At 36.2% G+C, this 27822-nt stretch overlaps 1 protein-coding gene across 9 annotated transcripts in view; it reads right to left on the bottom strand.

The window, feature by feature from the left end:
* Window positions 1-7015: 7015 nt before the first annotated feature.
* The window catches only part of LOC107499425 (integrator complex subunit 6-like), a 62325-nt gene continuing 41518 nt past the window's right edge, over window positions 7016-27822 (bottom strand). For 2 of the 9 annotated variants that reach the window (XM_016123557.2, XM_016123560.2), the window contains 9 exons: window positions 21815-21909; window positions 20704-20814; window positions 18242-18460; window positions 17253-17376; window positions 16121-16263; window positions 14271-14505; window positions 9306-9677; window positions 8350-8443; window positions 7016-7974 (listed from right to left, as the gene is read on the bottom strand). In XM_016123557.2, the coding sequence (XP_015979043.2) occupies window positions 7866-7974; window positions 8350-8443; window positions 9306-9677; window positions 14271-14505; window positions 16121-16263; window positions 17253-17376; window positions 18242-18460; window positions 20704-20814; window positions 21815-21909 (1502 nt within the window). In that variant the 3' untranslated portion in view covers window positions 7016-7865. Of the gene's footprint in view, window positions 7975-8349; window positions 8444-9305; window positions 9678-14270; window positions 14506-16120; window positions 16264-17252; window positions 17377-18241; window positions 18461-20703; window positions 20815-21814; window positions 21910-27822 lie in introns of those variants that run through there. The other 7 variants (XM_016123558.2, XM_016123562.2, XM_016123561.2 and 4 more) reach the window with 5 other exon arrangements.

The following is a 27822-nucleotide window of genomic DNA, read 5'->3' as shown; positions in this document are numbered from 1 at the left end:
AAAGTCTCCAAGGACTATAATATGACACAAGCCTAAGAGAGTTGATATAAGCCTGAGATAAGTGATGGTGCATTGTTGACCTTTTCAGTTAAAGCCAAACTCTTTCTGGTGATATTTATTGATAAGGGAAAAAGCATGTGTGCAATCAATATTGTATACCAGGTGCCGGAGAATGTATTGATTGTTAAAACAACAAAACAACATGTAGAAAAGCAGCTTCAGTTGGATTATTATAATCAGCTGTCATTCTCCAAGATCCGTCTCTTCCTGTATAGGAAGAATAGGTATATTGAAAGGGATGTCATAAAGTAACCACCCCGCACCTTTCATCCTTAATGGTGCCACAATTACTCTAGTCCCTCTAGGATGAAATGTTGGTTTTGGTTTACTTTCTTTATAGGTAGATAGTTCTAGTGGCTTCTGCTTGGCTTTTCCTATCATAGGAGCCCTCATTTGATGGATTATAAAAACAAAGTGAGAATTCTGTCATTCTGAATATGTCTACTCTAGGAAATAACCAGAGGCTAAATTCAGGGACTAACCACTGAATGGACATGAGGTAAAACCACATTGGTTCCATGACTTCCATAAGCCACTTCTCTGACCTGTGAACCACAGAGTTTTCCTTCTCCAAACATTAGTGTCATTTCAGAGCCAGCATCAAATAATCTCTTAGAATTCTGATTACTTAACTTTTTGTCATTGCACATCACCCTAGTAATTGGCTACAGATTGGGATAATGATTAACAACATAAATATTTAGCAGTGTACCATGGCCCTTCCTAGAGGGCAAACTAACAATAATTTCTGACTAATAGAGAAGAGTCAATACAAAGCTCTTCAAGGATGCCTGGGCTCCCTCTAGAAAGCAATGTATCACAGCTTTGGTGAAAGTTTTATCCTCTAAACTGAGGTGAGTGAACAAATCTTATATGATAATTTCACTCTAACGTTCCAATCTTCTTAAGCCTTTGGATTTCTTCCTCTGCAGTGCGCCAAAGAAGTTCTTGCACTTTTCCTTAAGTAAGTCCTTTGGGATATTTTTCAGTTGACCAACTGCAGTAAATTAAAATGTGTATGTACCCTCAATATTCATGTCCAAATCCTAATGCTTAATGTGATATTATTAGAATGTGGGAACTTTGGAATGTGATTAGGTCATGAAATAGGAGCCCTCATGAATGGGTTTAGTGCCCTTATAAAAGACACCCCAGAGAGCTCCCTTCCCCCTTCCACCACATGAGGACACAGCAAGAAGACAGCTATCTATGAACAAGGAAGAAGGCCTTCACCAGACACTAAATCTTCCAGTGCCTTGATTTGGACTTCCCGATCTCCAGAACTGTGAGAAATAAATGTTGTTCAAGCTACCAGTCTATGGTATTTTTTTTTGCTAGAGCAGCAGCCTGAATGAACTAAGACATCGACCAAGTAACTATAAGAGACTTCCCTAGTCCCATGAAGCAAAAACATTGAATCCAGAGACTCAATATCAACAAATTTGGTTTGATTCAACTGTATTTTTCTTCTACCTTCATGCCTCACCCTAAAGAACTATTTCCACATGTATGCACAGGATTTTGTGCATATAGATTTAAAAATTATGTAGTTCTTTATGATAACTTCTGTACCTCTGCAGAGTCACACTTTACCACTTACTTTTTGGCATATGAGAACTTGAGGCTCATTATAAGATTTTGAGGGAAAGAGAGGTGGTGGATGCAGCTTCTGAGAAAGATCAATTGTGTCTTACAAGGTTGATACTTCAGGTGAGACTATTACACATTCTTCAGGCAAAGAGGAAATAACCTCTTCAGACAAAAGGGAGTTTTGCTTCTACTGGAAAATCATTTCACAGAATGTAGGGGTTCAAAGTACCCAGCTCCATCAGAGTCTGCATCTACGTCCCATTATAATTTTCAGGATCCTGTTCATTCCTAATCAGTGCCCTCAAGATAACTGAAGAGACCTTGAGAATGTGTGAATTCAGCTTGTGTTGTAATTCTGCCAATCACAGGATTAGCCTAGTTTCCCCAAATCTTGGCCTTGCGGCTCTGGGAGATAGCTATAGCTAGTTCATAGATATCTTTTAGGTCCTTTGTGTAGACCATGAGATTGGACTTTAAGGACCTGAGCACATTTTTTTAAGTTCTCCAGCACATTTAGGACAAACAATCATTTCTATTATACTTCTAATTTTGACTGACATGTTCACAGGTGGCATATACTTGCTCGTCCATGCTTTTTATAGGAAGTTGGTTGTAAGTATCAAACGTGATAATTTGAGAAACTTCCTTCTACTTCTTGTGAAGAACTACAAGTCCCCTTTAAAAATTTGAATAAATGTCACTAATGGCTTTAAATTTAATCAGATTAAAGAAGGAATTCCAAAAACTCAGGACAATCTCAGAGAACTCATGTTCTTTAGTACCACTTCCAGTACATCTGAGATTATATGTTCTGTAGAAATTTTATCTAAAATAATCGGTTTAAAGCAGAAGCAATATCAGTATTTTGTAATGCATCAGAATTATGTTTGAACCTCTTAAAACTAAGTCATTAATTTTCCTTTATGCAGTCTTACTCACATTTACAAGTAGTCTTGAGGTTTTTATTGAACACTAGTCACAGTGGCAACCTACGGAAGAACTTTCAGTAAGCTAAAGTTAAATAAAAAGCATTATATATCATCACTTGGCAAGAGAAATTGTTGCACATGGCAATTCTCTACTCAAAAATGAGATTGGCAAAGTATACTTTAAAAATATGATTGTCGAGTTTACTTCTATTAAAGCCAAAATGTAAAATTATAATACATTCTGTTTGGGATATAAAAAATATTCAAATTGAAAATAATATTGTGAGTTTTGGTACACCTACTTTTCAATTTTTCAATTATCTTTTCAATGACTTAGATGTTCCAGGGAAAAAGCCCATTACATAATTTCATCAAACACTCCAATATGAATCAGCACAACACTAAGGCAGGGGATTTAAGCTCTCCACTTCAAGGCATCATGAGTGCCCTGGGAATACAAGAAGGAGAGAAAAGTGGAAATAGGAAAAAGTGGTTCCAAAAAGAAAGGTTTTCCCTGACACTCTCAGCTAACATCTCGCTGTCAAAACTGTGTCAAAGGACTATCCCTCACTGCAAGGGATGGTAATATTTTTTAAAGGACACATGGCCATCCAAGGCAAAATCAGGGTTCCAGTAATGAGAAAGAAAGAGGAATGAATATCAAGTAGACAGGTAGCAGTACTTGTGCACACAGAACAGACACCGAACCAAGAAACAAACCAAGTGGCCACAAATCATAGTGCTACGATGGAAACGAGGGGCTGAAAGAGAACATTACTAAGGGTTCTAGTTTACATAAGGTGGCAAAAGGCTTCCTTGTGGAGGTAGCATTTGAGGAGAGGAGAAGGATGAAAAGACATAAGATACAGTGATTCCTGCAGAGGAAAGAGCTAGTGTAAAGGACCAGCAGTGAACAAATGTCTTCTATGTTTGTAGATGGCATGATACTATATAGAAAGACTTCTAAAGAGTCTTCCAAAAACTATTAGAATTGATAAATAAATCCAGTAAAGGAGTAGGATACAAATTAATATTCAGATATTAATATTTAAATTTTTATACTTTTATACACCGATAATGAACTGTCAGAAAGAGAAATATGGAAAACAATCCCATATATGATTGCATCAAGAAAAAAAACAAAATACCTAGGAATAAATTTAACCAAGGTGGTAAAAGACCTGTACAAAGAAAATTATGACATTTAAAAAAGGAATTGAAAAGACACAAATAAATGGAAGCATATACCATGCTCATGGATAGGGAGAATTAACATCATTAAAATGTCCATACTACCCAAAGCAATCTATAGATTCAGTGCAATGTCTATCAAATGAATGAATAATCTTAAAATCTATATGGAAGACCCCAAATTAACCACAAATAACCACAGTAATCTTGTGAAAGAACAAAGTTGGAGGTATCTACTACCTGATATCAAACTATACTACCTGGGTATAGTAATCAAAACAGAATGGTACTGGCATTGAAAGAGACACATAGATCAATGGAACAGAATAGAGAGCCCAGAAATAAACCAATGCCAGTATGGTCAATTAATCTATGACAAAAGAGGCAAGAATATACAATGAAGCAAAGACAGTCTCTTCAGTAAATGGTGTTGGGAAACTGGGCATGCAAAAAAAATGATACTACACCACTTTCTTATACCATATACAAGAATAAACACAAAGTGGAGTAAAAACGTAAATATAAGACCTGAAACCATAAAACTCCTAGAAGAAAACATAGGCAGTTAACTTGTTGACATTGCTCTTAGTAATTTTTTTTCTGATGATTCTCCTAGGGCAAAGAAAACACAAGAAAAACTAAACAAATAGGATTACATCAAACTAAAAATGTTTTGCCCAGCAAAGAAAACCATCAACAAAATGAAAAGACAACCTACCGAATGAAAGATATTCACCAATGATATATCTGATAAAGGGTTAATATTCAAAATATATAAGAAAGTCATACAATTAGACACCAAAAACAATTTGATTAAAAAATCAGCAGAAAACCTGAACAGACATTTCTCCAAAGAAGACATACAGATCGCCAATAGACATATGAAAAAATGCTCAACGTCGTTAATCACCAGAGAAATGCAAATGAAAACCTCAGTGAGATATCACCTCACATCTGCCAGAATGGCTATCATCAATAAATTAACAAACAGTAAGTATTGGCGAGGATGTGGAGAAAAGGGAACCCTCATGCACTGTTGGTAGTATTGCAAATTGGTGAATACACTATGGAAAACAGTATGGAGGATCCTCGAAAGATTAAAAGTAGAAATATGTTATGACCCAGCAATTCTACTTTTGGGTATTTATCTGAAGAAATCCGAAACAACAATTTGAAAAGCTATATGCACCCCTATGTTTATTGCAGCATTATTTACAATAGATGAGATATGGAAGCAACCTAAGTGTTCATTGATAAAGGACTGGATAAAGGAGTGGCACATTTATACAATGGAATATTACTTGGCCATGAAAAAATGAAATCTGACTGTCTGTGACAACATGAATGAACCTGAGGGTGTTATACTAAGTGAAATAAGTCAGACAGAGAAAGAAAAGTACTATATGATTTAACTTACATGTGAAATTAAAAAACAAGACAAGTGAACAAGCAAAACAGAAACAAGTTCATAGAGAACAAACGTATAGTTGTTATTATGGTTTTGATTTGCATGTCTCAAATGACTAATGAAGTGGAACAACTTTTCACATGCTTGTTGGCCATTCATATATGTTCTTTGAAGATATCTTTTACATCGTTTGCCCATTTTCTTAGATTGTCTTTTTGTTGCAGTCAAAAGAATTATTTTATATTTTGGATACTAGACTCTTATCAGAAGTATGCTTTCCAAATACGTTCTCCCATCCCTATGGGTTGTTTTTTCATGTTCTGATAGAGATTTTTGACAAACGAAAGCTTTTAATTATGATGAAATTAAATTATCTATATTTTCTTTTGTCGCTTGTGCTTCTGTGTTACATTTAAGAAACTATTGCCTAATCCAAGGTCATGAAGGTTTACTCCAAAGTTCCCTTCTACTAGTTTTATGATTTTACCTCCTCCTATACTTAGGTATTGGTTTATTTTTAGTTAATTTTTATATATGATATGAGGCGAGGGTCCAGTTTCTGTTGGTTTCTAGTTTGACTCCACTATGGCAAAGAAGTTACTTTACACGACTTCAATCTTTTAAAATGTATTAAGATTTGTTTTGTGGATTAATATATGATCAGTACTTGAGAATACTACATGAGTACTTGAGAAAACTATGTACTCAGCTGTTGTTGGGTGTGGTGGTGTTTTACAGGTGTCTATTAGATCTAATTGGTTTTACAGGTGTCTATTAGATCTAATTGGTTTATGGTGTTGTTCAAGTTCTCTATTTCCTTATTGATCTTTTAACTAGTTGTTCTATTATTGTGCTGAGCCTAAAGATTATCAGAAGTGAAATACTAATATGTCTTCTCAGGTCTTTTCTTACTCTGAGTTCTGCCCAAGGAATGCACATGGTTTTCTAGATACCCAAGTATATATGGAAGCATTTCAAAATATCTCCAAAGTATCTCACTCCCCAGTTTTTCCTTTCAGGATTTTGACATGTCTATTGTTTGTCATACACAGCAGCAGCTTATTCTCTTGCTTTTCAATGTTTGTTTTTATGTTAACAATTTTTATTTCATTTTTTAAAGTTTATTGGGGTAACATTGGTTAATACAATTATATAATTTTCAAGTGTATATTATAATTTGACATCTATATATGCTATTGTGTGATTACCCCCCAGAGTCCAGTTTCCTTCAGCTACGAAATATTTCAATGTTTTTGAGGACCATCCTCCACAAAGCCATTTTCTACCTTAAGAGAATTTGGTGTTAGGTGAAACAAAAATAATTCTCTTGTGTCAGTCCTTCAGGGAGCACCACCCCTCCCCCACAGGTTCAAACAAACAAACACAGCTCCTTGGGAATCAGGCCCACTTTTCTCCTTCCAGAATCAGGAACCCACAATGGAATGCAGGTTGTCATCTTCAAAACCATTGCTATGCAAGGGAGGGGGATTGGTAAAGAATAAATTAAAATGCCATGAACTCTACTATCATGATTCAATGCTTTTCTCCTGATTCAGCATTTATTTGGTTGTCGCAAATCTTTGACTATCTTTCAGAATTCCAATAAACTTGACTCTGATAGGTTTTTCTAGTGTTTTCAGTGTTTCTGATGAGAGAGTGACCCCTAAAGTACCTTACTCCATCATTTTCACCACCATCGCTCAGTTCTGTGACTGACATTTTAAAATTTAAATCCATATGTTAACATCTTAATGCAGAGTATGTACTTATTTTCTTAAAGGAACAATAAATTACAAGAAAGACAAAATTAGAAATTTCTGTAGCATTGATAAACTTGTGAAAATCAATAAAATGATTTATTTTATATATGCAAAGTCAAAATATCTTTGTACACATAATTTTTTCATATTAATGCAAACTGTTCCATATAAACCTTTGTATAAACATTAAATGAAATATATACATTATTTTTTCTTTTAGTGCTTTCAAAGCACAGAATGTTCAAGTCCACCTGAAGACATTCAGTCATCACATGAAAGAACAAATGTCAGGAGTTAGGGCTGCCTCAGGTGCACTTTGTAATGTCTCTAGACAAAATAGAAGAGATTTGGAGGTAGATTGTTTGGTGACTTTCCCTGTCCCCTCCCACAGAGAAATAAGTTACCCAAGTAGCAGCTTTCTTATTCTTTGATTCAAACTGTCCTAAATATTGCATGCTTTAAAAGGCACAACTAGGAATTGTTGAAAACTCTGTTCGGCACACACAAGATTACCAGTTGTATTCTGAACAGCCATTCTTTCTAAAAGGTAAGTGCACAAAACAGTGCTCCACTTGGAGGTGGCCCTTAGTCACTCTGGAAATGCCCAGAAGAGCAAAATTCAAATGAGTGAACCCTTATTACCTGTGGTAAGGGTGACAGTGTTTACTTAATTTAACTTGCTGCATTAATAACATTACTTTCCTCACTTGGTAAGAGAAACGACAAAACAACGAACTAATACTTTCAGAGAAAATTCTTAGGGTAAAGCCAGCTTTTACTGCCAGAGACTCATAAGATAAAAAAATCTCCACTGCTTTCTCTTAGCTGCTAGAAGGCAATTGACTAAAACATTCCAAGAAGCTTCAACATTATCTTGTTCCATCTTATAGCACAAAAACGTGTCCTTTTTTCTCCTTGGTCTTTGCATTAACATGATGATCTGTTGTTGATGTGATTAACGTTGTTGAGAAGGTGGTAGGAATCTATTTTTTCTAGTACCTTCTCAAGGTGCTGAATTAAGACTCGTCTTTTAAACCTAAAAATAAAGATAAATTTCATTAACCAAAAGATACTTAAAGCACTTGTGATGTGCAAGGCACTGTATGAAGTACAAATGGAACTGATAATCTACATAGAATAACAATGTTTCCTCATGTAAAGATAGGGTTCAGCAAATACTAACAGTGCCAATTGTGGGCCCAAGCTCACCTCAGACTGAGATGAGCCCTCAAGGCTCCGGAGTTGGGTAAATGAGTTGGACTCAGATAATATCAGTCTAGAGGCCTCTGGAGACTGTTTTAGCTATGTGTGAGGGCCAAAGTTTGAGAACAGCAAGGCAAAGCCTGTTCCTTCTCCTGTCCTGCACTGGGCCCTACTGTTTAAAAAGAACAAAGTTCCTCTTTATACTCACCTTGCAGCTTCCTTGATGGTAAATTCAACAAATTGTTTCTTGACTGCAAGAGGTCCTTGCACTCCTTCGAGCAAAAGGAAAATTCTTTCATACTCTGAAGATATTAAAAAAAACACACTTCAATATTTAAAAAATATGAATGAGAATAAAATTCAGTCTTTACACATCCTGAGTAATTATTCTTCATGGGTGAAAAGTTAGATATAGTTTGTATTTTAAACACTCAGATCAAAACATCTGCACATATCTACTAAGGAAATGCTCGTAAACACAAATCAAATGTAGTAGGTTGAATAATGGTCCCTAAAGTTGTCCATGTCCTAATCCCCGAACCTGTGGATATGTTACCTTATATGGAAAAAAGGACTTTACTTTGATGATGTAATTAAGTTATGGATCTTGAGATGGGGAGATTACCCAGGTTTGAGCATGTAGGCCCAAATAATAAGACAGAGGCAGTAGAATTAGAGTTAGACAAAAGATGTAAGGATGGGAACAGAGATTAGAGAAGAGAGAAGGTGCTGATATTGCTGGTTTGAAGATAGAGAAAGGGGCCATGCTCTAAGGAGCACATGTAGCCTACAGAAGTTGGGAAAGGCAAGGAAATAGATTCTCCCCAGACCCTCCAGAAGGACTGCTGGCCTTCCAACACCTTCATGTTAGCCCAGTGAAAATTATTTCAGAATTCTAATTTCCACAAGATTAAGATAATACAGTTTTGAGCCAACAAGTTTGTGGTAATTTGTTAGAGCAGCAAAAGAAAACAATTACAATAAGTAAGGGGAAAAAGAGCAAAAGGTATATTGGATCTTTTCAGTTAAAGCAAGGGGAATCACTTTAAATTATGCTTCCCAAAGATGCACCTCAAGAGATAGCTTGAATCTATCCTGAATTATTATACAGTGAGAAGAACCTTCCATTACATTATTGATAGATATTCTTTCATCACTACTTACTTCGTCCAAATTTTCGCACTTCCTTCATTAATTGATGTTTTATGTCAGCATTGATTCCTTGTGCCATAGCAGGAGTTATTTGCAATGTATTTGGCACAGTTCCCAAAGTAGATGTTACTGAGACTTTTTGATCATCTGCAGAGACACTGAAGTTTTTGTTTTCTCCTGTAACTGCATTACTACCAGGTTTGTGAATCAGGCCATCTTTCCGTAGACTAATGAAGTCATCAGAGAGAGAATCTAATTGGTTGTTTGGAATACCATCTCCTGCCCTATTCATAAGCTCTGGTGCAGATTTCGACAAGAAGCCGTCAGATAGAATTTGAACATTTTCCATCTTCTCTTCAAAGACATCATGAGTGACAGTAGCATCTGGAAACCAAATTAAGAAGTTGAGCTGTGAGGTAGGTGCATCATACCAGTCCCATAGGTAGATCCCAGTGCTCCTCAGTTTTGAGAAAAGTGTTTGTTTCATAAAGCAAGAGAATGTACCAGATGGAGTCTGAGACCTCTCAACTTGAGCTCAGGAAGATAAATAACAAAACCATTTTCTTCTCTTAATAGCACTATGAATACACATGGAAACTAAGATAGTATAACTAATAAATATTCTGAGGTCTCTGGCACTCATGATTTAGTGCTTTACTAGCTGAAAAGCAGCAAGTCTTACTTAGTGTTATGATTTCTGTAATTTACCTATAAAATGTCATGTTTTACTGAGCTTGATACAAAGACTATGTGGGCCCCCTTCAACTTTCCTCCTCTCTGCCTCAAAAGTTCTTAATCTGACACCCCTACTTCATTTTCTCATCCTTTCTGTGCCAAGAACCATGGCAGGAGATGGGGAATAGCAGTTGGAATAAGACAGACAGAAACAACCCATACCCTTATAGAACTTATATCTTATGGGGAAGTCAAACTTTTAAGTGCACAATGAGCAAATAAAATAATGACAATTCGCATGTCTGTTAGGGAGAAGTAAGCAGGGATGTAACAGAGAACAGCAGGGGCAGCCTCAGGAGATGGGGTGGTCAGGCAGGATTTTCTGAAGAGATGTCCCTGGGGCAGATCCTGGAGGAGGAGAAAGAGCTGGCTCTGAGCACACGCAGAGAAAGAATTCCAGGCTGTGATAAGAGCAAGCACAGGACCCCTATGAGGGTCTCAGTTGTAACCATAAAGGACAGAGGCAGAGAGAATGAGGGGGACATGGATAGGATATGTGTTAGGAGAGGATGGCAGAGCCACGTTGTGCAGAGCTTGAAGCTAGAGTTGGAAGTTCAGATTCTGTTGTGAGTATATAGGGAAGTTGATAATGGGTTTTTAGGATGGACATGGCAGAGCAGAAAATGGGTTAGATGAGATGATGGGCAGCCTGGTAATCAAATAAGAAGCTACTAGGGGGGAGAGAAAAAAATTGTGTAGATGATAGAGGCTCTGTTCATCCCTCTGGCATCCAAATCAAAGTTGTGATGGAGACAAGGAGCAGCAGCAAGGAAAAATTGCCTGGGATCTAGATGAACAAGCCCTACAACTAGTGAGAGAACTATGAAATCACCCTGCAACAGCAGAAGGTAGGATGCGGCGAGGACACGGGGCAGCCCGGTCCAGAGCGGCTGCGTAAGATGGAGGTTGCAGCAGGGGCAGATGCCTCTTAAAGGGGCCACATCTGTAAGCAGACTTCCACAGTGACGGATCTGCTTGCTCTGAGCACCAGTGCTCATTTGGCTGTGCGTGGGGGGCACCAGGGACTTAAGGGAGACATTGTCGGAGTGAGGGCTGAGGTGAGACTTGCTTGGTACAGAAGCGCCAATTGCATCCACTGTTCCCTGTTGAGCCCTCCCCCTACCAGTGCACCTGACACAGCGCCGCCATAGCTGCGATGCCATCGAACTGGATAACAGAGGTCATTCCGCCCAGAGGACTCCCTGAAATCCCACCCCCCCAACTCGAAGCCCCACCCAAGACACATCCAGGTGTATCCTCAGCGAGTCAGGGGCTCCTTGCTGAGACTCACACTGGTGGAGGCAGCTGGCTTCAGTTTCTGGTGTGGCCTATAAGTACAGCACCTGTGGATTGCTTGCTGAATCTTAACAGGTGGCCCTGGAGGGGCACAGGCTGGGGCTAAATATGGCCTGTAGCTGAACCCCTCTCAGGACTGTGCCACTGGACACCCACTTCACAAATCCACACTAAAAAGAGCGGGAGACTTAGGAGCTTTACTTAGTACATAGAAACAGACATGAGAAGGCAGCCAAAATGGGAAGGCAAAGAAGCAGAAACCATGAGAAAACAGAATAAAGATCCAGAAATGGTGGAGTCAAGTAATCTAACAGATGCAGAGTTCAAAACACTAGTTATAAGGATATTCAATGAACTTTTGGGAAATGTAGAGAACTTCAACAAAGAGATAAAAAATATAAAAATGGAAATGGAAATTCTGAAAGGGAACCAGTCTGAAATGGAGAACACATTATCTGAGATGAGAAGTATATTACATGGAATAAACAAAGGAATAAATAAAGTGAATAAAGAAGAGGATCAAATTTATCTAGAGGACAGGAAAGTCAATCAGGGCACTCAATCAGAACAGCAAGAAAAAAATGGCAAGACTACAAAAATAATTTAAGGGGGATATGGGACACTATTAAGGCTTCAAATAGTTGTCTGATCGGCGTAACAGAAGAAAATTAAGATGTTGAACAGCTGTTTGAAGAAATAATAATAGAAAACTTCCCTAACTCAGTGAAGGAAATGGACATAAAACCCCAGGAAACTCAGAGAATTCCAAAAATCAGGGATCCAAAGAGGCCCACACCAAGACACATCATAATTAAAATGCCATAGGTTAAATACAAAGAAAGAATATTAAAAGCAGCAAGAGAAAAAGAAATAATTACTTATAAGGGAACATCCATAAGACTGACGGCTGATTTCTCAAAAGAAACTATGCAGGACAGAAGGGCTTGACAAAAAATATTCAACAGGACGAAGACCCAGGATATACAACCAAGAATATTTTATCCAGCAAAGCTATCATTTAGAGTTGAAGGACAGATAAAGAGCTTCCCAGACAAAAATAAGCTAAAGGAATTTATCACCAGTAAGCCAGTATTACAGGAAATGTTGGAGGGACTTCTTTAAGAATTAAAAACATGTATCAAAAACAGGAATAAAGAATGGTAACAACTACATTCCTATCAAAAAGTACCTTAAATGGAAAAGAATTAAGTGCTCCAACCAAAATATAGACTGGCTGAAAGCATAAGAAAACAAGACCCCTATATATGAAAAGGAAGGGAATGGAAAAATATATTGCTTTGATGGACCTAGAAGGTATTTAAGTCAGGTAGAGAAAGATAAACAATATACGATTTCACTTATGTGTAGAATTTAAGCAATAAAAAGAACAAACTAATCAAAAAAAATAAAAAATAACTGTTACATTTTGTTATTTTTGGTGATTATAAAGATGGAAGCGTGCTTTAAGTATAACTTTGGCTAAGTTAACATCTTAGTGCCTCAGTTTTCTCATAAGAAAATGGAAATGTTGTAAGGATTAAATAAATTAATACATAAAGAAAAAAAGAAGAAGCTACTATAGTAGCCTTGTGACAGATGATGGCAGCACAGATTGAGGAATAGAGAGAAACTAGGATAAAATAATTATATTTGTCATCAAGTTGTCTGGACTTAATAATGGATCGAAGTGAGAGAAGAACAAAAGAGAAGTCATGATGATTCTATAGTCTTTCACCTGAACTGCTTGGTAAATAGTGCCAGGGGTGTGCAGGTGCTAGTGCACAACTGCCCACAAGAGTGAATTGTGCCCAACTCTCCCTGATTTGGTTCAGTGACCTCATACTGATAACTTGACATTGATAATGTTGGCATTATACTGTGGAAATCTGCAAACACTACAATCTAGGACTTCTCCACCCTTCCAATCCCCTCACCCATGGATAGTCGTCTGTCACAGCTTTACCAGCACACTGGTAGATGGTGTCATTACCTGCACTGGGGAAGGCTGCAAGTAGACCTGTGTTGGAGAGAGGAAAGGTCTCTAGGAGTTCAGTAGAAACAAATGAAACCTACTGAGTTTTATGTCTATTAGTCACCTAAGTGAAGATACCATGTCCATGGTTAAATCTGAATCTGAAGTTTAGAGTAAGTTGTAGTCTAGAGGTATAAATATCTGAATTGTTGAAATGTATATCTTATTTAAAGCCCCAAGTCTACATGGGATCACCTATAGAGAGACTGCAGTGAAGAGGAGGGTCCAAAATTGAGCTTTGTGTCCCTACACTATTTAGAGGTGGGAAAGAAGGGGAGAAACCAGAAAAAGAGGATGAAAAAGTGTCACTATTAAAGGGGAAAAAAAGAACAGGAGTTTGTAGTATCTGGGAACCCTGAGAAAATTTCCGTAGGGGAGGTAGTGAAAAACTGTGTCAAATGATGCTAAGAAGTAATGGCAACACATGCCAGACACTGGGGACCTTGAGGAGATCTGTTTCAGTGAAGTGGAGAAGGGAGAGCCAAACTGCACTGCGTTATAGCATAAAGAGATGAGGACACAAAGAGCAAGTATAGACCCATCTTCTTATTGAGCCCATTTCTTCTACTGCCTTGGAAGCCTGCTCTATCATTCTGACTTGTGCACACCTCCAAATGTTTGTACCTCATTATGCCTTGCCACAGCAAGGCAATCATGCTCATATCTTTCCATTTTTCTATCTTGTGTTAATTACTATGTAAGTATGGATATTTTCCCCCTCACTGAAATTGAGATCCTTGAAACGGGGTCTCTGCTTCCCCCAGGGCCCTCTGTACCTACCACATTGATGATTTCATAATGGTTTACTTAATAAACTAAACTGAATACAAAATAGATTAATGCAAAGGAAAAAATTGTTTATAGTGTTTTAGTCCTCTAGGAGCCATAAGGAAATCACAACCACTACTCTATACCTGTATGTACAAGGGTGGGTTTTATGAGGTTTGGATAAGATGGGAACCACGAGGCTGAGGGTGGTCCCTTTCCGCCCACATGGTTAGTTACAGTAGGTGGTGTTTGTGGTTTCCTCAACAGCAGGGACATACTCCGCCTTCTCTTAGATGACAGAGGGCTGTTGTGTTCTCCAGGACGTTTCACTTTGTTTTGTGGCCCTGCTACAAACTCATCTGCTTCATCAATCATCATTCCCTAAAAAACATCATTGAACATATTCCATTAAAAACAATACTGCAAGCATTCTTCATATGCTACACGATTATGTATTACATCACCAGTACAGGTCTTAATCATGGGCCAAAGATTTATCATATCCCACATAGACTCTGTTCTTAGAAAATGCTACTCAATTTTAATCCAGTCTAAGTGGAACAAGTAGGAAACTAAAACATAAGGTGTTGGCCAAGGTCAAGCATAACCCAATCCTGATTAACCAGAAGGCTTGAGGAATGAGCAACTCTCAGCAACCAAAATGGGAATAAACCCACAGTTACCTTTCTGAAGAAGTATAAACCATTTTGAATCAACACTTGGTAAGAGAAATCATCCCTTTTTGTGTGCTCAAACTCATCATTAAGCAATACTGAGTAACACTGTACAGAATGCTGCATGTACATGGCAAAGAACAGGTAGATGGAAAATGTAATTACCTCAAAGAGATTCAAATATATCCACTTTGGTGCTGTACAGAAATGAGGGGCTTTTCATTATTGGGGATATATAAAAGATGAGAACCAGCAGTATAGAAGGTCAGCTAAAAGCCGTTCTCATCCAAGGATAGCCCAAGAATATGTGCTCCCATTATTTGAAGAAAATCATGATAAATGACTTACAAAGCATTTTCTAAAGGAAAACACAACAGAAAGGGGAAAACATATTTGCTAGCATCTATTACATGTCCAGTAATATTCTAAACAGTATAGATGTGCTAACTCAATCCTCCACAGCTTTATGAGATAGGTGTAACAATATCTCTAGTACTTCAAACGAGGAATCCAAGACACAGAAAGAGTCAGGAAAACTCCAATTAATTGAGGATTGGGGTGAAGTGGAATACTATTCAGTCTAGTTTTGTTACAGAACAGATTACTGCCTGGTCTTCACCTTAATAACAATGGTCTCCTCCGTGAGTGCAGATATAATCTTTTGTCTTCATGCTTAAATGGTCAATCTCTCTCTCTCTCTCTCTCATACACAAACACACACACACACACACACACACACACATACACATACCCCTCACATTTAGATCTCTAGTAGGACAATTCAAATAAAGCAACATCACCTAGTACTTCAAATTTCAAGAGAAACACTTTGACACTTTGCCACTATCTAGATAAAGCACTAGACATCTGAAAAATGGAAACTGAGGAAATAAATAGTGATTTTAATATTATATAAATTAATGTGTGGAGGTGGGAATGAATATAAACTCTGAATCTGGAAAGATGTAAGTTTAAATCCTGGCTCTTATCAGTTGTGTCATTTTATCACTGCGAGCCTTCATTTCTTCTTATTAAAGGGCAGACAGTAATACTCATATGTGGAATGGTTGTGAGAATTAAATGTGATCAGTTCAAATACCAGCTCCTACTAAGTACTCAATAAATGCCAGCTGTTATTTTCTTTAACCAAGACACTCTTGCATCAGGAGGCCCCCACTTTCCATAAACAAATAACCCTAGAGTAATATTTTATCTTTTAAATAAACAGAATGAGAACCTCTGATTTATATTCATCTTGCCAAGAAGAATGAATTATAGCAAGAATAGCACAATTTGGGCAGAAACAGAAATAGGTATCCTACCTTCTTATCTTGTTTAAATGGGTTGCCAAAAGTATGCAGTCTTTTGGGTTGATCTGGATCGATCTCTCGAAGTGGAGAAGCCAGTGTCTTTAAATATTCCTGATAATTACCCATTTGTGCTACTGGAACACTATGAAGAGAATCTGCAAGTCACCAGAAAAGAAACAGATGTTATACAGCTGAAGTGTACAGTCCTTTTGAGAGAACATGTTCATAGTCTGGCTTAGTAATATGCATGTTGGCATCCAATAACCTAAAATGTCAAATCTAGCATTCTAGGACCTCAAATCATCTCTCTTCATCCCACTCATTGCCAGTCTATCATCACTACTGCCTCCAAGCTCAAATCATTAGGCCAGGAACAACTCTCTAACCCTTCAAACCAAGTTTGAGAATTAGCTGACTTCTCATTGGACTGACACCATCTCAACTCAAAACACTAAATTTATTCTGCATTTTAAAGAGCTTAGGCCTCATGGTTTTATCTTATCATCAGAGAACATTGATTAGTGGGCCTAACCTTCTTGGAGAATTTGACTAAATCTACAGGCACTCTTCATAGAAAAGCCCCCCTTCCCATAAAAATTGGTGTATAATTTCAGGAGGTTGACCAGGCTTATTTGCACACTTTAATGGACAAATGACCTTGTATAAACTGAACAAAACAGAGTCTAGGGGAATTTTACACTATCACCAATTATCCTGGACACTATCAGTTTTTCTCTTTTCATGAGGAGTTCTGGATTGAATAGGCTGGGTGGTATAGTGTTGGGGCATACAATTCCTGAAATATGACAGACCAAGGTTCTGCCACTTTCCAACTTGCTAAACCTGGGAAAATTACTAAAATGTCACTCTCAGTTCCCATATCTATGAAATAGTATCTATTTCATGGGGTTATCTTGCGGCTCATAAGAGTTAAAGCATGATAGTATAATATATGCATTGATTAATGCATACTTCCCTTTAAACAAAAAACTTGTGCCTGGGTAGATATAGGGATTTAGTGAAAATAGCCATTCTAAGCATTAAAGTATTACAAAATAACCTACTTGTTATGTAATAAACACTTCTTTTGTATGTCCAGCTTGTCATTTCCTAATCAAGAAAAACAACTTCTGCGATCACTTACCTTCATCTTGTCCCACAATAAATTTGTGTGTTTTCAGCAAATTGGATCTCATTCTGGTTAACTGGTCTAAAAGACCTCTACGTGAAATATCATAAGCATTTCTATATGTCTGAGGTTTCAAATCCTATTAGAAATGAAACAAATATTTTCAGTTACTCCTGAGTCTTTTAATGTAGAAATATAATTCTTAACTCTCTTAAAATCTAAGCGAAGGACTCTATATTCAATATAATTGATTATGGCAGAATTTTCCCGGTGGAAAATTCTCACTTGCTGGCCTTGTTCTGAATTCTAATACACCCACAAAGCATTAAATACACCACTAGGAATAGCCTTTTTCAAGTATGTCATTTAAAACATCAAATCCTGGGGTTTATGGTTGTGGCAGCCTTGCAGGCCTGCTGCTTGTAATCAGATGTATTCCTCTGGCAGCCCTGGAGGTGAGTTGCTGGGATCTCCCCACAGAAGGAAAGCCTGCTCCTGAAGGAGTGCAGCTAGCTGAGTGCCTCCAGCTGTGGTGCCTTAGGGATCTGCTGTAGCATTTGAGCTGAGGCCATGCTCTTCCCAGGCCGCCCTCAGCCAGTGACTGAGAATGGTGGGGGTGTTAGGGCCTGGCCAGTTCTGCCCAACATAGAGCTCCCCTATGGGGAATCCTGGTGCCAGAGGTCCCCGCTGGGCTGGCCAAGACTTTCTCCCAGCTACGCCGATGTCTGAGGCTGCTCATAGCCATTCCTCCTTCCTCCTTTCCCCTCACAGGTGCTAGATCAGCACTGAGGCCTGAAGGCTCACCCTGCTCACTTCTATTCCCTCTACCCTTTATCTTTCACAGACATTACCCGCTAAACATATTTTGTACATTTCATTCCATACTGGCAGGATAATTCCTAAACTGGTCCATCAATAACTATAAAGTCCAATACAGGATTGTAATTATTTCAAAACTAAATATGAAAAACATGCAAATGTAAATTATTTATGTCACAATTTACCTTGTTTAAAAGCCCTACTTGGAAGCCAGTAAATTCTTTCGTATTCATTTCTGTCAGTCTCAGTGAAGTTTCCCCTATAATTTCTTTCAAAAGTTTTCTAAAATTTTTACTGTGAGTCAAGAACACACCACCTCCAGAATGATTTTTCACTTTGATTCCAATTTCCTGGGGAGGTTTCTTCCCCACTGATGCTAGTATTCGTTCTGACTCTAGTTTTGTCTAAAATCAAAGTACATAGTATGTTATGAAAAGATCTATATTATCACTGTCATTTTTACTACTTAAGAAAGATACTTTAAGAACACAAGAGAACAATTTTCAATTGGACATCACAGAAAAACGGGTAATTAAACATTTTCCTGTGCTTCTGTGAATTACCAAAGCAAATAGAGAGGGGGCTAGAAAGACAAATAATATATATATATATATATATATTTTTTTTTATCTTGTCTAGTGTCAAAATTATGATTGAATCATGAGGGAATGGAAACCATGGATAGAAATTACATTCATAGACATTTAAAATCTCATTTTGTTATTGTAAAATCTAGTCTAAGTCAACATACTAATTTCAAACCCAGACATAAAGGTTTTAGACTCTGTATTTATAAATGTAAACTAGAATTAAAATTCAGATTACATAGATTGGCATAATTTCTGAAAAAATTAAACTGTTTATTTCTAATATTAAACCATCCAAAAAAAGTAAAGCTTAATTTAACAAATATTATCAGTAAATAATTTGTAATAAATACAAATAAATTTCTTACTAACTTAAAACTGAAAATTCTCTTAATAGACACTAATATACCATAATGATAAATAGATCTTGAGAGTGTATTGTAGCAATATATTGGGCATATTTTGTGATTTACATACATCTGAGATAGTTCAAGGAACACTAGTGACAGAGTTATTCAATTAGTAATTAGAGCTATTTTAAATTAGTAATTAGTAATGATCTTTTCTTTTTCTCTAAAAGGTAGAATTCCACCAATGTCCTGTAAGCCCAAAATAATTTTGAATTTTTTGTGGTTTGGTTAGAGATAGTCATTAATTTTCCCTCATCATTAGAATTAAGTACGTTTATTATCTTTTTAAAAAAATTATGTCATGAAATAAGGGATAAGAGCAAATGAAGGATCTGTTTCCATAAATGGTCCCAAAAGCTCATTTATAAAACCATACAAGCAATGTGTCCCAGAAGGTCCCAGAACTTGCATGACTTTCAACTCTGTTCACTATTCTTCCTTGTGGACACACCCTGCTGACACAGCCTTAAAGGCCTAAGGTAAATGTCAAATAAAAAATATAAAAATCAATGGATCAATCAATCAATAACCAAAACAAAACATTAACAACAAAAATCTATCAGCAGAGAGGAACAGAAGTTAAGGGGACATTTTGTAGACCAGAAATTTGGGTTTGTCTTTCCTTTCTTTTGCAGTTATGAGCACACTGGACTGGTAGGTGCTGGTAAACTCCAGACCGTACTTTAAGTTCTAGCAAGGTGTTTCAGCATCCCAAATTGTGGAGGCATTTTGGGTCTTTAGTGAAATCTGCCACTTTTTTGCTTACTACTCTCTGTTTTTTAAAGGCCTAACTTGCAAACATATCCAACTTAAAGTACTGTAGTCATTGCAAATGCTACAACTGTTCCCTACCTGGGAATACACTTGTGCATTAGAAAGTAAAGCTGCTACATGAATTTGTCATATAACATAACACATTTGTATGACAGTAAAGCTCTAACTCAGTAGTTCTCAAACATATCCATCCTGTAAGAATGGGCTAGGTAGAGGTGAGAAATATGATAAGTAGGGGTGAGTGGAGAATGAGGTACTAATAGAGAGGGGCAGGCAAGGGACAAGGTGAATAATGGCAAATGAGTTGTGGTTATAAAGTAACAGATGGAGGGCAAGAAGAGAGGAGGTTGAACTCCACTCTTCAGGTCCCCTTAGGGCCTATCACCTCCAGTATGAGGAACACTAGTCTCATCTCCCCCTCTCCAAGGAAAAGCATATGGATATTTATTGCCTAAAAACTAATTTTAGACAAGTCATTTTATCACACCATGCCTCAGTGTGCTGACCTAAAAAGGGGGGATGCTCTAGTCCAATGTAATTCAAGTATAAACTAGGTTGAGGATAAGACAAAATGTGACCCATGAAATAACTCTATTAAGCCTCTGCCCCTCTTAGGCCACAAAATATCAACCAGTTTATGGGTAGGACAAACTGGCAAACAAAAGGAGAAATGGCACAGCATCAGATGATACTGACAGACCCTTAACTGCAGTTTAATGGTGAAGCCGGAAGCCATAGAGAATCACATTAGTACTAATCAATAAGGTGTAGAAATATATACACATTTAATTTGAAAAATTACAATTACACTAGAGAATAAGGAAATGCACTTCTGAGGGCAAAGGATTTTTGTTTGTTCGTTTTTACCAATACTACCTGTTGGCTGAGTTTTTTAAGGTAAGAGATAACACTGTAACTAAGTCCACAATCTAAATTATCTGATATCAGATTTGGAGCTCCCATCATCCTTAGTGCTTTCTTTAATGGCTATAAGGAAACAAAATACACAACAGTAAGAATAGAATAAATCTTAAAATACTCAAAGTTCAGTTATAAGGGGCAAAGGGACATGATTCATTTCTTAGAAGTCAAGGTGCTGCACATAAAACCAAACATGGAACATTAAAAAGTGGCAATGAAAATAGCAGAGAAGGAGCAGAAAGTAAAAAAAAAATCAGAAGAGAGTGGGATAAGAAGAGCAAGTAACAGCAAATTCAAACAGGTAAATTGCTTTCAGTCTTAATTCCCGAGTCATGACATTATTTCACATTGCATTTTATTGTGCACCCCATTCCTGCCATGGTAAATACTAACACACCCCAATTTCTCCTCCCAGTGACACCAAACACCAATGGTTCTGCCTTTTCATCTCTAGAAACTTAGCTTAAAGTTTACCACATCCGCCTCTGAAGTGATTTTAATAAATCTTGATTTGGATTATGTGACTAGTTCCAAATCATCATGAATACATTTCTCAAATTGTAAAAACCCAAGTGAGGCAAAGTAGTTTTGTATTCTTTTTGGAGCCCCCCTCCACACGCCGGTGCCCTTATTTCATGCTGTGTCTAGGACACATTTAACAGGTGATAAGTAAATATGATGTCTTTAGAATTCTTTTTCAGAGGGAAACCCCATACTGAGAATTTCTAGAGTTAAAAAGGGAAGTTGATAAAATACATGAATCTAGACCTATTCTTCTTAAATTCCAAATGATAATTTCATAAGGTTAGTTTTAATAAGAGAAACATAGATGTGTTTTATAAAAATAACCATGGCAGTTAGAGAAAATAAAATAAACCATTCTTTTTGTATCACCATGATATCTCCAAGCTCTTATGCATAATTTGAGAAGACAATGGCAACACATATATTTATAAATTTAAAAAATATATCTTATTTCAGGGGTAAAGTTTTTGGTTCATTGGCATTTCTTGTGACAAGAATCATCATTGATACAGTTAATACGTATATACACATAAATACATACTAATAGGTAGTATGGAGGCAGAGTTTTTAAGTAGCTGTCAAAAGCCTGTCGCCACTTCAGATTTGGCTTAAGCTTGTGAACTTTAAACAAGTCATCTGTAAGGGAAGAATAAATAAATAAAACATTACATTATTTCACTCCTAAACTCCAAGATCTAAATCAAGCAACTCACATCTATTATTATCATTTCCTAGAAATCTCAAGTTTTAATTATATTAGATGAACCTTTCATTGGAGTTTATTTGATTTTGGTACTATTTACCAAAATTATTTATAGTATTTTTCTAGAAAGTGAAATAAATTTTCAAGTTACAGATTTTTCTTTCATCTGTGAAGTTACATAAAATATTAAATAAAACACTGACTGAGATCTGTGTGAAATATTTTTTCTGACCTGTTACATATTGGTAACTCTACTGTAGTAATTGTCAGCTGAGGGGGAATCCATAGTCACTGGTTGATGAAATATTTTGTTTATTTAAATAGAGGATGTGAAAACAACAACAATAACACTGAACTCATAGATATAGAAAATGGATTTGTTGCCAGAGGTGGGAAGGAGTTGAGGGGTGGGTGAAATGAGTGAAGGTGGTCAAATGGTACAAACTTCCAATTATAAAATAAATAAGTCATGGGGATATAATGTACAGTACGGTGACTATTGTTAATAATACTGTATTCACATTTGAAAGTTGCTAAGAGGGTAGATCTTAAAAGTTCTCATCAAAAGAAAAATATTTGTAACTATGTGTGGTGATGGATGCTAACTAGACTTATAGAGATAGTCATTTTGCAATATATACAAATATTGCATCATTATGTTGAACATCCAAAATTAAAATGTCATAAGTCAATTATATCTTAGTAATAAATACATACATACACATACATACACACTACATACATACATACATACATACATACATACATAGTGTTATACTTTTTGCTGAAAAGTCCAAGGTAAGAGACTTTATAAAGTATATGAGAACAAAAGCTAAGTCTCTGATTTCTAGATAATGATGGCTATCTCTAAATTCTGTTTTGGATTCCCCCAAATTAGCCTACTATACTCTGTTTAACCATATTTTCCCCCCTCATCATTTCTTTGATTTCAGTGGTCAGATATTTTGATCCAAACTTTGGGTCTCTCAAATATTAGTTAACAGTTGGGTAAAAATAAATAGAGATGTTAGGTTGAAGTTTAAAATTGTGTACAACTAAATATGTCTCTTGAATACCATGTGCATTAATACAACTAAAGATATTTTCCTTAATAAGCAGATATCCCCTATCTTTTCACATTCAAATTTAATTATTTTTAATAATCCAAATGCATTATATATACCACATGAAAATTTTTAAAACATCTCATTATTTCCTTCCAAGGGTAAAAAAATATATTTGTTTCTAACATAATAATTCAAAATTGCTATCTCCTGACATCAAAATTAACCTGCCACACTTACTATAAATATCACAGGTATTTTAGATTCATCCTCTATTTTATTTCTTCAGGTTTTATTGGCTTTTATCCAAAAACAAATGCTTTACTTCCTAGGACAAGACCATTCCTATGCCATATGCATAATCTCTCTACAAATAGGGCTATTCTTTGAAATTCTGAATTGTTTTAGTTACGAAAGGCAACTACATATTTTTTTCCTTTTACTGCTATAATAAATTATTCACTCCTGCTGAAACTAATGTAAATGAATTTACGAAGTCATAAAATGTAGGGTTTTTTTGTTGTTGTTGTTCTTTTCAAACAAGGTAGAAAGAACAAAGAAATGAGATCTGAAAAGACTGCCGGCTCATTGTAGCATGTAGGTCCTTTAAAGGCCATTCAAATCTTGCCAAAAAGGAAGGAGAGACCATGGAAATATCCTGTTACCCTGTTTCTTTCTTTATGGGAAGTCTGTTGGGAATTTGGCAGATTTTGGAAACTAACTGACAAATTTAAATACCACAAGACTGATGAGACATTTAGATATAAATAGATTACATAATGAGAGTCGATAATAGTCTTAATATTTCTAACAAGGCTGATTGCAATGATTCAACCGAGGAGCCAATTTAGACTAATTATTTCTTGTCGGATTTTTTTAACAGAGGTGGGAGGGAGAAAGAAAAACTTCCACAGTCTAAATTAATGGTAGGGAACTATTAGGGTGACACTATCTCTGTAGCTCAGAAAATTATTTCCATGGTAATAAATTTCCATTCACATGGAGTCTCTAGGATGGTATAGTTAAGATGTCATAATCAATTAGTTAATCAACATTTGAAAGACAAGGAAATGAGAGTGTAGAACCAGAGTAAAATGATACTGCCAACACCTCAAAAACTACTGACATTTTTCTCTTCCAGTTCTTTTCTCCCATTTCCTGCTTCAAAGAGGAGGAAGATGTGGGCTTGAATACAAGCTCGGCTTCATTCTTAGGTGAGTGAGCTTTGAGAAATCATTTTAACTTTTTGTGCCTCCAATTCATCTATAAAATTGGTTTAATGATAACTGCTTTACCACATAAGATTGTTCTGACTAGATTACATACATGAAAACACTCCATAAAATGAAAAAAAAAAAGTGAAAGGTATAAAGCACCAAATATATAATGATTAATATACATCAAATTATCCTCCTTCCATTATTCTCTTTTCCTCCTCTCGGTCTGATTATGGAGCTGAATTTTATTTTTTACACAAGCCTCTAGTTCTTAATTTAAAAAAAAAAAGGTGAATTGAATGTGGTATATTTACGAGAAGAAAAAAAGAAAAGTTGAAAAAAAGAAAAATTAAATGCCTTAATTTCTGTAGATATTGGCCCTCAACAGAAAAAAAAATTCCTAATTTCTTAATTGAGAGATAGTCCTCTTGCCAACTATAATAATCTGGTTACTGCTCTACTAACGATTCTTATGGTAGTTGATTGATTCAATTAAGCCTCACTTATCTATCCCAGGTAAGTTTTACTGCTTAAATAGTTAAACCTTTGTTAACTACTTTTGATGGAAATCTTCGATTAATAAAATAAATAAAGGTCACCTTTATGGATAGTTATTGTACCATGCAGTAATACAGTGATGTTTCTGGGCATTATGAAGTATATGATGCTTAACTTGCCTTTTTCTCCCTGGCAAGTTACTGAAATATAATAGGCAATTATTTGCTCATATTTACATTATACTATTCAATGAGGTTTTTTTCAAATGTATTTGGCATACAATAATATATTACTTTCAGTTTTACAGCATAGTGATTAGAGGTCTATATAACTTACCAAGTGACCACCCTACTAAATCTAGTACCTCTCTTCCCCCTTACATATTTATTATAACATTGTTGACAATTTTCCTTATACTACATTTTATATCTCCATGACTATTTTGTAACAAGCCATTTGTGCTTCTTAATCCCTTTATCATTTTTCACCATCCCCCCCCAAACCCCCTCCTGTCTAGTAGCCCTCAAAGTATTCTCTATATCTATGAGTTTGTTTCCATTTTTGTTATTGCTGTTGTGGTTTATTTTGTTCTTTAGATTTTACCTGTATATGAAATCATGTGGTATTTGTCTTTCTCTATCTGACTTACTTCATTCAGCATGATACCTTCTAGGTCCATCAAGGCAATATCTTTTTCCATCCTCTTCCTTTTAGTCTGTATGTCTTTTAATCTGAAGTGAGTCTCTTGTAGGCAGCATATGTAGGAGTCTTGTTTTCTTATCAATTAAGCCACCCTGTCTTTTGGTTGGAGTACATAATTCTTTTCCATTTGATGTATTCGTTGATAGATATGTAGTTATTACCATTTTTAACATGTTTTTATTAAGTTTATCGGGGTAACATTAGTTAATACAATTATAGAATTTTCAAGTGTACATTATAATTTGACATATGTATATTCTACTGTGTGTTTACCACCCAAACTCCAGTTTTCTTCAGCTACCATATATTTAATCCTCTTTACCCACTTCACACTTCCCCTATCCCCCTATATTTGACCCCCTTTAATCATCTACCTACCCCCTACTCCTCTACCCCCTACCTGCTGGTTACCACTAGTCCATGTCCATGAGTCTCTGTTTGTTTTTCCTGCTCATTTGTTGCTTTTAGGTTTATATCCCACATATAAGTGACATCATGTGATTTTCTACTTTTTCAGTCTGGCTTATTTTGCTTAGCATGATTAGCTCGAGGTCTATCCATGTTGTCACAAATGGCAGTTTTTCGTCTCTTCTTATGGCTGAGTAATATTCCATTGTATATATGTACCACAGCTTATTTAGCCAATCATCTATTGTAGGACACTTCAGTTGCTTCCATGTCCTGGACACTATGAATAATGCTGCTATGAACATCGGTGTGCAAATATCATTTCGGATATGGATTTTCAAGTTTTGAGGGTAAATACCCAGTAGAAGGATTGCTGGATCATATGGTAGATCAATTCTTAGTTTTTTGAGGAACCTCCATACTGTACCAATTTGCAGTCCCACCAGCAGTGCATGAGGGTTCCTTTTTCTCTGCATCCTCTCCAACGTTTGTTGTTACTTGTCCTGTTGATTATAGCTATTCTGACAGATGTAAGACGGTATCTCATTGTGGTTTTGATTTGCATTTCCCTAATAGCTAGTGATGTTGAGCATCTTTTCAAATATTTGTTAGCCATTTGTATGTCATCTAGAGAAAAGTGTCTGTTCAGGTCCTCTGCCCATTTTTTGATTGGATCATTTTTGTTGTTGTTGTTGTTGTTATTGAGTTGTATGAGTTCTTTGTCTATTTTGGATATTACACCCTTATTGGAGGCATTGTTTGCAAATATATTTTCCCATTCAGATGGTTGTATCTTTACCTTGCTGATAATTTCTTTTGCTGAGTGGAAGCTTTTTAGTTTGATGTAGTCCCATTCATTTATTTTAGCTTTTACTTCCCTTGCTTTGAGGTCAAATTCCTAAAATCCTCTTTAAGTTCAAGGTCCTTGAATTTAGTTCCTATGTATTTTTCTAAGCTTTTTATTATTTCAGTTCTTATATTCAGGTCCTTAATCCATTCTGAGTAAATTTTGGTTTGTGGTCATAGACAACAATATAGTTTCATTCTTTTGCAGGTAGCTTTCCAGTTTTCCCAGCACCATTTATTGAAGAGGCTTTCCTTTCTGCACTGTATGTTTTGGCTTTTTTGTTGAAAATTATTTGCCCATATAAATATGAGTTTATATTACCATTTTTTATTCATGATTTTGATCCATGTTTTTTCTTCTTAAAGAAGTCCCTCCATTAAGAGGTACAAATGGATAGTTGCAGAATAGACATGGAGATGTAGAGTATAGCATGGGAAAGAGGGTTAATAATGTATTAATATGTAAGGAGGAAGAGGTTACTAGATTTAGTGGGCTGATTGCTTTGCGATTTATGTGGATCTCTGTTCACTATGTTATACAACAGAAATTGGTGTATTATTGTATGCCAACTATAACTAAAAAAATAACTCATTGACTTGTACAATGTAAATACAAGCAACTAATTGTCTATTATATTTCAGTAAAGATGGGGGCGGGGCAAGTCCCTCCAACATTTCCTGTAATACTGGCTTGGTATTGATAAACTCCTTTAGCTTATTTTTGTCTGGGAAGCTCTTTATCTGTCCTCCAAATCTAAATGATAGCTTTGCTGGATAAAGAGCTCTTGCTTGTAGATCCTGGGTTTTCATCACTTTGAATATTTTGTGCCAAGCCTTCTGTCCTGCATAATTTCTTTTGAGAAAGCAGCTGCCAGTCTTACGGGTGCTCCCTTGTAGGTAACCAACTGCTTTTCTCTTGCTATTTCTAAGATTCTCTCTTTGTATTTCATAAGATTCTCTCTTTGTATTTAACCTTTGGCATTTTAATTATAATGTGTCTTGGTGTGGGCCTCTTTGGGTTCATTTTTTGGGAGACTCTCTGAATTTCCTGGGGTTTTATGTTTATTTTCTTCACCAAGTGAGGTAAGTTTTCCATCATTATTTCTTCAAA

Source organism: Rousettus aegyptiacus, unplaced genomic scaffold (assembly GCF_014176215.1).
Source record: "Rousettus aegyptiacus isolate mRouAeg1 unplaced genomic scaffold, mRouAeg1.p scaffold_m13_p_9, whole genome shotgun sequence".
Lineage (NCBI taxonomy): Eukaryota > Metazoa > Chordata > Mammalia > Chiroptera > Pteropodidae > Rousettus > Rousettus aegyptiacus.
Note: the sequence above shows the minus strand (reverse complement) of the source record. Positions and strands in the feature narration are given on the sequence as shown.